This window comes from Cryptomeria japonica, chromosome 2 (genome assembly GCF_030272615.1).
Source record: "Cryptomeria japonica chromosome 2, Sugi_1.0, whole genome shotgun sequence".
In the NCBI taxonomy this organism is placed as follows: Eukaryota; Viridiplantae; Streptophyta; class Pinopsida; order Cupressales; family Cupressaceae; genus Cryptomeria; species Cryptomeria japonica.
Window position 1 is genome coordinate 569,032,868 of NC_081406.1, and position 14,843 is coordinate 569,047,710.

The following is a 14,843-nucleotide window of genomic DNA, read 5'->3' on the forward strand; positions in this document are numbered from 1 at the left end:
GAAGAAACATGGAAGCGGCTGGGGAAGCCCACCCTATGGCCACCCACATTCAACCTGGTGGGAGCGGACCAACACGGCATTAAGCCACTCGGCCTGTTGATGGCCCAGCAAATGACAATTGGTACACAACCATTCTTGTTAGATTTCGTGGTTATTCCCTCGAAGAAGAAAGGCTATGACGCCATCCTGGGGAGAGCGTGGTTGATCAACGCGAGGGTAAACCACAACTGGAAGAAAAATACACTTTCCATGGAGAAGGGAGGGCGGAAATATACCATTGACCTACACACCCAAGATGTCGGCGAAGAGCTTGCCTCTTCAGACTCGGACTCAGAGGACTCTAATAAAGGGGAAGGGGGTCCCGATGAAAGCAAGGGCAAGAACGCAATGGAGCCGAACAGTGAAGGGGTGCTCGAATTGGAGGGATGTTCTGAAGATGAGGTATGCTCACTTAACGGGCTCTTCCACTAGCAAATAGAGGATTACAAAATGTTCCAAAGCTACAGGCTCGAAGTAGAGGAACCAGAGCAACCAACAGAGGTGTACCTACCGGAATACAAAGAATATTGGAAGGGAGATGCCCCAAACCCTAGCGACGTAGATAATCCGGAGAGTGTTGGCAACGATTGGAACTCTATATGGAAGACCGCAGTCTTCAAAATCTTTATTATTCTTCTTCTTCTTATGTACGGGAAGGAGACCGTGGTCCCTGTAGAATTTGTGGTTCCAGGTCTTCGGATGGCCATGGAAAATAAACTTGCCACCAATAGGTTCAAATTGAAACCCTACCACGAGAAGCGCGTAGGGGACCCGAGAGGCCGGAAGGACACCCGGGAGTCCGGAGGGGGACCCGAGAGGATGGAAGGGGACCCGAGAGGCCGGGCAGGCGACTCGCCAGGCACAAGACCAAAACGGGAGACTCTCGAGCGAGGCAAACCGAGAAGGATGAAGGGCGATCCCAGAGACAGGGGACCCGAGCCGAAGACTCTCTAGACAACTAAATTAGGAAATCGGAAAAAAAAAAAAAAAAAAGAGTACCATATGGCCGTACGGATCCGTACGGCACTTGACCGTACGGCTGAAAAAGTTATATAAAATCAAAAAAAAAAGAGAAAAGAAAACAAAAGCGCCACGGTGGGACCACCGGCGGTGGCGACACCGACGGTGACCACCGTACAGTGGACCACCGACGGTGGTGACACCGACGGTGATCACAGTGCGGTGGGCCACGGGCGGTGGTGACCACCGTGCGGTGGTGACACCGACGGTGACCATTGTGCGGTGGACCACTGGCGGTGGTAACACCGACGATGGGACCACCGTACGGTGGACACCACCGGCAGTGGTAACCATCGTCGTGCGAAAAGGCCAAAAACGCACGCAAAGATTAAGACGCACAACCACGCAGCCGCTCCGTCATCAGTGGTCCGTCATACGGTGGAGGGGTGTTGACGACACGGGAAGGTGGCCGCACGATCGGAGGTGCCAATGCTGTTGTTGACCGTACAGGGAGGTTGTATGGCCGGGGTGCCATCGGGGACATTTCAGTGCCAAAAAAAAACGACGACAGCCAGATTTAAAATGATTCGCTGGAGTTTGAAGCCAGGACACTGGAAATTCAGAGTGGGAAAGAAGGGTTTTTGGCATCTTAAAATATCACAGAAATGTTGTGCGCCATGGACTTTCGTATGGTTCTGAGGGTTGTAAATTGGTGCTGCCCCTCGACCCCGCTGGGGCGCTGCCCCAGACCCCGCGAGGGGCGCTGCCCCTCGACCCCGCTGGGGGTGTTGCCCCCAGACCCCCAGTTTATTTTTGAGCTACAGAAGGCCACGGGAAGTGTTGTGGTTGTCCATATTGTGAGAAAGAACCCTGTAGCTAAGCATTGGCGAGGAAGCCATAAGCCGTAGAGGGAGACGGATTTGGAGGTTGGGAACAAACAGAGTTTGAGGGAAGGCATTGCAGGTCTGCGCAGTTGTATGACACCAGGGAGTTATTCAGTTCAGTTTTTAGCCTTTGGGGAGTGTGATGGAGGATTTGAGGTGTCTCCTAGCATTTGTGCCAGCGGATTGTGGCCACCTCCAAGCATGACTGGTACGCTTTGAGGAACTCGGAGTATGTCTCGGCTGGACGTGAGGTTGCCTTGGTGGATGCACAGAGGGCTCGGGAGGAGCTGACCACCAGGTTGGAGGCAATAGTCGCGTGAGACTTAGTTCAGCGTACCCGGGAGTTGGATGTCGGGAGAGCAGCACAGGTGGCTATCGAGGACAAATTGGCTAGGGAGACAGTATCATTTGAGTAGCAGTTGGTGGAAGCTGAGACTGAAAAACGTGTTTTGCAGCCAAGTTTGGGTTAGGCACAGGAGGACTGTGATGGGAAAGGAAGCAATATTGGTGAAATCCGCACTTGAGCATCGGATGGTAGCAGAAAAGGGTTTTCAGGCGAGGACGCAGCAAGTGTATAAGATCCGGGCCCGACTGGCGTCAGGAGTCCCTGTCGTTCATCTCTATTTTGTATTAAGTCATCGGAGTCGACTTCTTTTCTTGGGGGGGATGATGTTGACGGGAATAATCATTATGTTATGTTGTTATATTATGTTTATGTTGTCATCGGTAATAATGAGTTACAGCAGTCAGTTAGTTAGCCGACGGGCAGGTAGTTGGAGTCGCGACGGTTGTGTCGCACCCCTTCGGGTATTATATATTGTGTAACTTTTCTTCGAAAGGATCATGTTGGTCATGTCAGATGTAATGTTATAAGCACTTATTGTACATGGACTGTGGAATTAATACAGAGGCTGGTTATTTAATATATTTCCATTATGTTCTATACATTTACTTTCTGCATTTAACCGTTTACCCGAGAGGGCAAACAGCACTGATCATCTTCTTCATGTTCATGAGTCTCCCTCTGAATCTCAGGAGTATGCTCTTCCATATTTTGAGGAGGCTCTTGATCTTCACTGTCTATCTCATGGAAGCCCTTGGATTTTCTGAATGCAACATCCTCTTCAAATGTCACATCCCTACTTAACTCAATCAATTTCTACCCTGGAATGTAGATTCTATAGGCTTTTGATGTTTCACTATAGCCTACAAATATTCCCTTCTTGCCAGAAGGTTCCAACTTTGTCCTTTTATCTTTGGGTATATGTATGTACACTGGACAACAAAAGATCCTCAAATGACTTACATCCGGCTTCACTCCTGTGAATGCTTCTTCAGGTGTCCAGTCTCCAAAATACGGTGAGGGCATCTATTTTGAACATAGACAGCAGTTCTAGAAGCCTCAGCCCAGAAGGAGGTTTGAAGATTTTGATCATGGATCATGGCTTTGGCTGCTTCCACAATAGTTCTATTTTTCCTTTCCACCACACCATTCTGTTGAGGATTATAACGAACACAAAACTCCCTCTTAATCTCAGCTTCAATGCAAAAATTACGAAAGTTACCGGAGGTGTACTCCTCCATTATCGAATCTCAAGACTTTGATCCTCTTCCCGGATATGTTCTCTACTTGAGCTTTGAATTCCTTAAATCTCATAAGTACCTCCTCAGATTCTTTACTCTTAAAGAAATAGATCCAAGTCTTTCTCAGGTAGTCATGAATAAATATAACATATACAAGAAACCACTCAAGGACGCAAGAGACATAGGACCACATAAATCTGAATGAATGAGTTCTAAAATACATTTGGATCTACTTTCACTACTATGAAATATACCTTTAGTATTCTTACCCAATGCACAACCTTTGCAAGTGCCTTCATGCTCCTGGTTGAGTTTTGGAAGGCCTGTAACCATCTTCTCCACTGTCGGTAGTGCACGAAAGTGAAGGTGACCTAATCTTCTATGCCAAATCTCACAAGTACTTGATGAGTCATGAAGTAAGGCTTGAGGAAGATGAGTGCAAAGTCTATAAAGACATCCATGACGAACTCCAATGACTTGAGCCGTCTTGATGTTTGATTTTTTTTGGCCATGCAAGGACTTTGCCATCTACAAATGCAATTCGATATCCCTTGTCTTCCAAGGCTGATATGGAGACAAGATTTCGCTTAATTCTCGGAAGGAATAGTACATCATTCAATTGCAAGGAGATGCCTGAATTTAAGTGAAGAGAGGAGGTCCCAACTCCTTTCACGGAGTAACTAGTATCATCTCCACTGATTACTTGTTCATTTGAATTTCTCTCCACCAAATCATTTAGATCTCCTCTAAATCCGGTAATGTGGCATGATGCACTATTGGCAATTATCCAAGTGTTGTGATCCATAGGCACATTACTTGAAAGGGCTGAATAGAATATGAATCCATCTGAATCCTTTTGTGGAGGAGTCTCACCAACATCTGCAATGGAAGCTTGAGGCATAGGCCTAGTTGGACATTTCTTTGCATAGTGACCATATTTGTCACATCTAAAGCATTGGCCCTTTGAAAGATCCTTCCTTCTTTTGAATGAAGGAGCATCATTGTATTCCTTATCTTTCTTCCTTTTGAAATAGCCTTTCTTACCCTTCTTCTTTGAGGAGTGAGAAGCAAGAACATGAATATCTTCATTTGTAGAGCTTTGACCAATGCCTCTTGTAGCCAATCTTGACTCTTCTTGAATGCAGTTTGTCTTCAATCTATCAAACTTAGGGAGTTTTGATCTTGCACTTATCCTTTGTATGAATGACTCCCATGATGAAGGTAGACCATTAAGTGCCAACATGGTTAATTCTTTGTTATCTATAGTGTATCCAATGGTAGAGAGTTGATCTCTTAATTCAGTAATCCTCATGAAGTATGAGATGATGGATTCTCCTTTTGTCATCTTGATGTGGTGAAGTTGTTGTTTTAATGCAAGAGCTCAACTCTTGTTGTTGATCTCATACATCTCCTCTAATGTTTTGAACATGTCACATGACGTCGTCAACTTGGAGATGATTGGCACAATGTGATCTTTCACAAAGTCAACCAACATTTTTTGTGCTTTGATGTTCTTTCTCTTCCATTGAAGCTTTGCATCCTCTTCGGTTGGTTTTGGCACCGCTTTCTCCACGAAATTGTCTAATTCGTTTTCCTCCAAGGCAAGCATCACTCTAACCTTCCAAGAGACGAAGTTTGATGCACCCTCAAGTTTGTCTTCAACTTTAAGTCCGTTCACCACCTTGATGTTGATAGATGTAATCAAACTTGAAGGCAATAATGGAGGATAACCCTGCTTCTATGAATCTGATCTTATCTTTTCTTAAGCCTGCTCTGATACCATATTAAATTTGGTGATCAGATTAGATAGACAATAATTCAATACAATTCCACAGTGTATGCCCTAGGAAAACCTTCCTCTTGAAGGTGAAAAAACCAGCAACTAAAGTCTTGTATTATATTAGACAAAATAGTAATATGTCTTTACAAATAATGCTTCACACTTTGAAGCTAGAATATTAATAGATGCAGTCCAGACTTCCAAAGAATGATACAGGTTAGATCTGCCTTTATGTGAGATTCCAACTTGCTGATGAAGAACCCGATATGCAAAAGGTAACACACGTTTTGCTGAAGAGGGATACACGATCTGCTGTAGATGATAATCAATGGACTGCTGAGAGAGTAATGGGAACAGCTGAAGGTTATATCTACTTTGATCTGCTTGTTGTATGTGTCAATTAATTGCCAAGGAAGGGCGATATACTCTCTCTTTATACCCGCCAATGAAGCCCTTCTCCAAGGGTCGGATTTCTTCAAGAATGAACACATCTTCTTATTGTACATTGTATTCATTCATCAAGGATGGCGGAGATCTAAGTCGATTTAATATGTGTTAATTATACTTAACAAATCGTGTTGCCTAATTGACATTTTTAATTGTTTGTTTTGCATTTATTTAATACCAATATTAAATCGGTATACATGTCCAAATATGGATCGATACCATAAAACATCTAAGGCCGAATAAGCCACTTAGACATTTGGTTTGCTCTGTCAGCCCATAGAAGGATATTGACCGAGGCTATACATCAACACTCCAATATGGGAGAAGTTAGCAATTCAATTTCCAAGTTGTGGAATACAAGAAATTCCTTTTTCATCACATGGAAACGCAACAAAATCTACCTCCTAGTCAAAATAGCACTCAAGGAATTGCCTCTCAACCACATGGAAATATTACAAATTTCCTCTCCATGGTGAAATCACGCCTTATTAATCCTTTGATCCTTGCTTCATGTGGAAATGCGCTCCCTTATTCTTCCTACAAGGTGAAATCGCACCCATCATTCCTTGAGAGACATCAAATCGCACCCATGGAAGAATTCCCTCTCACCATCATGTTTGCGCTCACCAAGGTGCATAAACAACGTTTCAAATAAAGATTGGCAAGTCGGCTTCATGAGAGAGGTATTCAAGAAGTTTTAAACATCATAAACAAGTTGGCCTTCTTGAGGAATAATGCATATGATGAAGATGAAAGGCACAAGTCCGCCTTATAGAAGACAAAGGGAAACAATTTAAAATACCAATGAAAGGGAACAAGGCCAATTTGATTGGGAAATTTAGATGCACATGTATATATAAGAGGTTAAACTTTAAGTCATTTTCATCATTCACAAGACAACTCAAGTGTGAATTAGGAGCAATTCAACTGCAATTCGAATATTGAAAAAGAGGAATAAGTGCGAATTTGAGAAGAGTAAAAGCAAATTGAAGGCTGATCAAGTGTGAATTTGGAACAGAATACTCATCAAAATCAGAATTCAAATCAGAAAGGGTGCGAATTGGATTGGTGCATTTGCATTTAGATTGTGTTGCAGGCTATTTTGCACAAAGATCTGATTGAAATTCTTCTCATTTTTAATACTTTCCAGGTCTGAAGGTGGTGATTTAGAAGCAGATTTTCATGCATCTCCAGATTTTAGACAAGGAGGTGAAGGATTTTATGAAATTAACTGACAATTATTATGGGATAATTCTTCTACATGTGTTCCAAGTGCAAAAATTTGTTAAAGTTTCCAAGCTCTTATCATAACTATTTCTTGCATTTTTTAATTGAAGTACTTTGAAATCAGTTTAGCATCCTTTCATCTTGTAACTTGAGGTGTTTTATTTTCAGGTAAATGTCGGGTGCTAGAGCTGGAGGCACCTCAAGACAAGCTCAAATGAAGAATGACTTCAATTGAAGTATATCCATCAATGCAAACAGTGGAGAAATTAGAAGAGGAATTACAATTCTACAACCTTGTGACCCATACATCAAGAGCAAACTTTGATCCCTTTCATAATATCAGGGTGGTTAGTGGAAGATAATATAGGCACAAGGTACATCTTCAGGATCATTGGCAGATGCAGTAGATGATTTTGAAATCAAGAAGAGAATGTGTTCTAGGCTATCATTGGAGATGATTACTGTTGGCCAAATACTTCTCATACAGAATCAAGTTGAGGATGATGGAAATCATGTTCAATGTTATTTTGAAGAAGAAAAAGATAAGCCTTTTCCCACAGTTAATTGGGCTAAGCAGGAGATAACAAATCTTGATGTGTTGATGGAACCAGTTATGGCAAATACAAGGAGATGGATAAACCAACAGGTGAACAAGTTGAAAGAGCAAGATGTTCATTTAACCTACAATTTGATGGGGGACTTGGAGTCACAATCCTCCAATGTTGAGATGACTGAAGAATCATAAGAGGTCAAAATTGAAGAAGATAGAAATGGGCAATAGGATAGAAGTCATGAGAAAGGAAAGAACATGGCTGAGAGTTCACAATCCAAGAAGATAAAAAGGCAAGAAGTTCCAAGTGAAGAATCAAAAAAGAAAAGACAAAAGTCAAGAACAACCTATTCATCAGTCAATACTTCTTTAGTGCAAGAGGTCAATCTTTTTATGGACAAGAATGCAACGTTTATTCCGGGGAATGAGCGCTATAAAAGGAAGTGGAATTGACTCCAAGTGTGCAGGATAGACGAAGTGTAAATGAGTCATTGGAGTCCATTTGACAAAAGGGTCAAGAAAGAACTAAGAAGTTCTTCTCAAGGCATGGAGGTTCCTCCTGATAATCAACCGATGGATCAAGCAAAAATGCCAATTGAAGAAATCTTAAAAAATCCAGACATGGGATTTCCAAATGAAGATTTCAATGAAAGAATGATATCAGCATTGGGAGGAGTTCATCAATAGGAAGGGCTAGATGAGGATGAGGAACAGTCGACAATTCCTGAATAGTTGAGGGAGCGAATGAAGAAGAAATCTATAATAGAAAGTGATCTAGCTGATGAATTGGAGGATTTTCTTAAGCTAGATAGGTAAGACTGTGGAAAAGAAGAAATCAAATAAATACTCCCAAGATTACAAAAGAAAGTTTTGGGTCTTGCAAAATGCAGATTGCAGTTGCAAAGGTTGATAAGGCAAAGGAAGATATCACTCCAGAGGAATATGATGTTATGATAGTTGATCTGGGACCAACAACAAAGGAGCAAGAAGCTAAGGAATTGGAGGATTCTGTAATGGCCATTAAAGAAAGATTGAGAAAAGAGGAAGAAAAGAAGAATCACTTGAAGGCAGAAAACAGGGAATTGAGAAGCTACATACAGCATTTGATGAATCCAGTCCAGCAAGCTTAAGGAACATTTGTACCTCCTACGGCACTTCCAAAGGAATCAATTGAGGACTTGGAGGGAATTAAGTCAACAGCTCAAGCAGAAAAAGGATTGAATGGAAGTGTTTCAGATAGAGCAGATGAATTTATGCAAGAATTGGTTCAGGTGTATGGGAGAGTTGTCACTCTCTTGGATAGAATTCAAGCCATAGTTGCCTCATGTCAAGAATTACATGTTGACCAAGAAAAGACTATTCCACATTTGCATGTGTTAATGAACATTTCTAAGTAGACTTTAGTTGATGGAAATGTGATGGAGACAAACCAAGCATGTGACTTCCACCATTGGTATTGTGCATTGGTTATGACAAAGGAGATCCTTGAAAGGGCAGAGAATGACTACATTCAAATAAAGAAGATCGTCAAGAATATCCAAGATAGAATCCTTGTTTCAGTGGGAGCAATGTTTGATCAAGAAATGAATGATGATGGAAGCATGAATGTAAAGGACCTGAAGGGCAAAATGCAAAATGTTTACTTCAATGCTACAAGTTCCATTTTGGAGGATCATCTGGAAGATGCTACTTCATTCCTGATTTTCATGAATGGTATCCATGAACTAGGACCAGAATGAGAAAAGATTATTGCCATGTGTACTGCTGACTTGGCAATCATTGAGTATAAAGTGGAGAATACACCAAGTGCACCAATGGATGTGCTCGAAATTATCAAGGTCCAGGTTCATTGAATTTGCTTTCAAAGAAAGAGATAAGGAGCATGGTATCCTAAATGATAACTTGTTGTAATCCTAGTCAAGGTGGGATTTTCTTATTTGCTCTTATTCCTCATAGTATCCGTTGTAGGGGATATCTTTTATCTCATTGGTCAGCTTAGTAGGTAAGGTGGTAGTTGTAACTACCCTACTTTAGGGTTATGTTTCTTTAATCTTGGCCGTTAATTTTGAATCAATCTGAGTCCTTGGTAGAGCTCTATATAACGCTTGCTCATTTCATTTGTAAGGGGGAATGTTTGTGAAATTGTTGCGAAGATATTGCCAAAATAACTACAAACTCATTGAAGATTGGTGAGCATGTGTTGTTTTGAATGTTAGCATGGTTTCCTACTTCTCAAGTAAATTTAGATCAGTTTTAATAGAGTTCTTTAGTTGAATGGAAGACATTGTTGTTAATTTATGGTGAAACCTCTTATGTTCATACCATTTGTGGTTTGTTGATTGCAAATTGCAGGGTATGGTTAGTTTGAACTTAATTCAAAAGTTTAACAACAAATTGCTTTATACTCATAGATTCACATGATTATGGTGTTAATGTGTATAGGCTTTGTAGTTGTTATCTCATGGCAAAGCAAAGTGTGGTTTGGTTTCACTAAGTCAATAGCAATCTCTTGCATCATTAGAAGTAGAGTAGATTTCTAAACCCTCATCCCTTTTGCATTTTATTTCAAAGTCTTTGTTAGGATTAGTTTCAAGAACTTAATTGCAAAATCATAAGTTATTCAAGTCTTAGAACTTGGAATTGCTAGAGTTTTCCTTGTGAAAGAAATGATAAAATCATTGAACAGTTGTGTAAGTCCCTTTGCGATACAAACAAATCACATCATTTCAATTGAGTCTATCCAAATTGCATGTCAAGACCTGACTATAGAAACCTTGGGGTAGCCTTACTTGATCACATCATTTAGCATATAAGGTTTCCTTATTCAAGAGAGGATAAGATAGTATTTTATTCTGTGTTTGAGGTCTCATAAAAAAACACATCAGGATCCCCAACTTCAAACTTGTAGTAAGCTTGAAATTGTGCTAAACTCTCTTCCTTTGGGAGATATATTTCTCTTATCTTATCAATGAAGAGCTCAATTTCATGGATTTTTTAATTTACTTTTTATTTCTCTCTTTATGATCGTCCCATCACTATATCAAAATGACTAGAAATTAGTAACCAAAACATGTCTCAAATGGAGATCTATTTGTAAAAGAATCAATTTGCTCTATTGTAAGAGTTCAAAATATTTGCCAAATTTTCAACCCAAGTATTAGAATGTTTCAAATTGTACACCCTAAAGGGAAGCAAAAATGTTTTATTCATTATTTCAGTTTGACCATCTATGTGTGTAAAGCAAAATTGATCTCTTCATCCTTGCATCCATCTTCTCCTACAATGCAACCAAAAACATGCCCACGAACCTAGTTAACATGTCTAAACTACAAACCAAAGCCAAACTAAAATAAACCCAAAAGTATCAAAGGTTTTTAAGTTTTCAATATTCCTTATTTCAAGTTAGTGAGACATAATAACCTCAAGGGTTTTCCAAGATTTTTTTTTATTTAACTATTTTAATTTTATAATTACATTCAGAGAAAAAAATTGAAGTCCCACTCCACCATGGGAACAAAAACTTTCAACTCCCTAGCTAACTTAAGTCATCTCAACAATTTTGAAGACTTTGAGAGATTATTTGAATTAAGCCTTAATGGTCAAATAGGAGATTTGTGATGGAAGTACAAGGACAGCAATCAGGATCTCATTTTGAGATAGGATATGAAAAAATACAAATATGGGTAAGAGCTAAACTACATTTGAATATAATGACTAGGAGATGAGATTACGAAAATTAAATCCCCAGTCTTTGAACATGGGTTCCCTAGTGACTGCCCTTTTCATCACATTTAGCATGCTAATTTGCATTAACCATATTTTAATACCATGACATATTATGATAGTGTAAAAGCTCCCTCCACTTGAGGATAGCTCAACAAACAGGACAATAATTTTAAACCAACTAACAAAAGCATAAAAAGGTGAAAACGAAACTATTAAGTAATGAACATTACACTGGTAACTGGTCTGAAACATGCCAGACTAAATACAATGCAATTTGTTTTGTCACACAAAAACAATAATCTTATATTTACTAACGTGGAATATACTTTTGATTTTGTTCTAGTACAGCTTAAACTCAAAACATAAATAACATCTTCAGAATGCCATAGTTTAGAAATCCATTAAAGCAACAGTAGACAAGATTATACAGCAACAGATGTCTGAATTGATCCATCATACCCGTGAGCAGGTGTTCCCTCAGTAATTGCTGTGATCTCACAAGTCAAAAGGTCTGTAAGGAGTTCAGGAAGTCCTAAGCGCACCAGAGGCGGAATCAGAGATGTTGATGCCTCTTTCGGGCTGTCCACCATAGCTAGTAGTAACTCTGTGCTCTGACCACAAAAGGGATTAAGGTTAGAATTTTGATATAACCAAAATAAATCGCACACTGCTTTTTAAAGTTTCAACAGTCAGACAAACAAAAAAACTTAATTATGGAATGCTCCATGTACAAATGAAAATTCAAAACATTGTTTCCTTTCAATCCATCTTCAACTATCTGACTGTACTAAATAAACAACTGTCTAAATGCATCACTAGACACAAAAAAATTGACCAAGGAGCTATTAATTACAGTCTTAGAGAATGCGTTCCCATCCATGACTTAGCAAAGTTCTAAGAACATTTACAGAAAGATACACATATAAAATTGGTCCTAAGAGTGTAAATGGTGCAACCAAATTTCCAAGGGAAAACAATAAGACTTGTTCAAGAAATTAAACCACAATGCATTCTTGAAAAGAAATATAGTGATTAAATAACAGAAGTGAATATGGCAAGAACCCTCCAGTCTCTTTAACTGGTTGTTTTGGGCCTTCAGAAAAGCACTGTAAATTTGTTGTAAAACGAAGATTCAGTTTTCAAGTCAGAAAGCATGTAGTGCTGCTCATTCTAATAATTTCTAAACAATCGAAAATATTGATCTCCCTGACAACTTTGAGGAGAAAAGAGATGGGAAATGCTACTCAGTCCAGTTGTCCCAACGTTGGCTGTGTTGGACACACCAATATATTGAGAGGGGGGTGGCAGTGGAGGGTGGGGGGTGAATCAGTATATCATCAAATTTGCCCTTTTATAATTTTGCATCCAGCACAAAGACTTAAAAAACATTAACATTAATTTTGACCTAAGCAAATGATGAAGGCATACACACAAAAATCATAACACCAAATTATATGGAAAACCCTAGAAGGGAAAAACCACAGTGAGCAAGCTGCTTGGATCTACTGTCCAAATCCAGCCTCACAAATAAAACAAATGTTTACAATCAGTTTGAAGGCACCAACCTTCAGGTGACACCAATCCCCTTTACCAATGAATCTATTTAGGGCACCAACCCAAAGAGAACACCAATTCCCTTATAACAAATAGGGCACCAACCCAATATACATCAGAAGACTACAACCTTACAGAAATCAAGAGGCAACAACCTCAACTAGACCAAACATAACTCTGTCTGAGACTCAATGAAATAAGTATCAGAATGAACCTTTATTATTCTGCTTTTCTTTTTACAGACCTCCAGTTCACACGTTCTTCTCTACTCTGTTTCAATCTTCTACAACAGTTACCGCTTTCACCTCTGCATTATATTGTGGAGCATGATCTCTAACCAACAATAACTCTCCCTATCACTGACAAATTCTTTGCATGTAACGCCTCATTCTACACTCCTTTTATTACTATATTGAATGATATAGCATGATTTTGAACTTACTAACAACCTTCCTATACCACGATGCACTAATTGTTCTTTCTCTACCTCATACACACCACCATTACATAACAGGCTGATCTTATTATATACATGTCTCTGCACCATTTTAATGTTGGCTGCGGTTTTTCCTAAAACCTAATTTGTCAATAATGTCGGCCTATTAACAAATTCTTAACCATTATAGATTCATGTCGGCCCATACTATGTTTTTCTTCCATTACGCGACAAGTCACACCAAACATAAGTTTACTTGAATTCATAAACTAGTCATTTACTCCAGATATAATTTGAGTCGTCAATTTCCTTTCTTCACGGCAAAATAGACAATCCAAATTTTATTTTGGTGACGGGCCCACACTTAAAAGGCAGTCCATCATGTCTTACACGTCATCTGCACTTTTGTTTTTGTATTCCAACTGAAGCTGTTTAAGTGTTCTACCGAAAGACTTAGTTCTAGCGTGAAGACAAACTTCAGCCACATTGTCCACATAGTCATTTCACCCACTCGCTAGAACCCCTAAGATGTCCCAAACAACACAAGCTCTGGCAAAAACAAATTATTTAGCCAACTCTCTGCCATGTAGCAGCGTTTCCAACTTTTCTTGCTCGTGGGAGCTCATAAGTGTAGTTCATAGTTTTTGTAAAATGAGAGACTTGTACACGTGTCAAAATTTTGCAACCTCGCGGGTTGACAAATAAGGTCCCACACACTACCTCGCACAAGCGTGTGATCATCGATCACTGTCAAATCTCTAAAAACTGCATCATGGTCGTTGATCCAATCCAAACATTAAACTAACTCCTTGACTTAGGAAATATTAAGATCTATTGCTTTCGGTAAGTCAATAGAGTACTACACAAAGGGGTCAATAACCGCAACGACTAAATGGGCTTAAGTTATGACTTAAGCTAACAGCAACAAGCGCTATCCGATCAACAAACAAATAGAATAAAGTGCATACGCCCAAAACAGAAACCTAGGGTTTTTGAAATATGCAAATTATGTAAACCCTAACCAAGCCAAAGAACATAAGAAAATAGATCCAAGAACAAAGATGATTGATTCATCCAAACTAAGTGCATCACGACTTCTGCAAAATCATGCCAAACGTCTCTATAACCTTGTTCTTGCAAATGAGATAGAGGATTCACCCTCAATGATGATTAGAACTAACCCTAACAACTTTGCATGACAAGTATTAACAATATTTGCAATAATGCTACAAACACCAATCTCTCCTTTTGTGAACACACTTTCAGTTCTGTAACAACTGCAATAGGACATCAATGACTAATAATGTTTGACACCTTTGACATCAATGGCAACTCTATGTCTAACAGGTTGTTGGCAGCTTGTATAATGGTTAGCACCCATAGAATCAATGTTTTCGATGCACTGTTTTGCTTAAGTGTGCTTTGTAGTTAGTTTGAATTCCACAAATGAATTAGGGACTTGTTGTGACATTTTCACACATCGCCCCATTGTAAATGGGGACCCCCTATTTTTGCTGACTAAACCAAGTCTTTTGTGGTCAGTGTCATCTTTGGACCCTAAGGAATGAGTTGTAAGGTCTTGTCGATCTGGATTTTGATCTTTGAAAGTAATGAAGTGACTAAGTAGGGAATGGATTCTTAAGGAATATACAGCCT

At 39.6% G+C, this 14,843-nt stretch overlaps 1 protein-coding gene across 1 annotated transcript in view; it reads right to left on the reverse strand.

Moving 5' to 3' along the window:
* LOC131043549 (uncharacterized) overlaps positions 1-14,843 on the reverse strand; it is a 216,920-nt gene that overhangs the window by 62,595 nt on the left and 139,482 nt on the right. Inside the window, exon 6 of the mRNA XM_057976765.2 lies at positions 11,657-11,808. Coding sequence (XP_057832748.2) covers positions 11,657-11,808 — 152 coding nt within the window. The remainder of the gene's footprint in view (positions 1-11,656; positions 11,809-14,843) is intronic.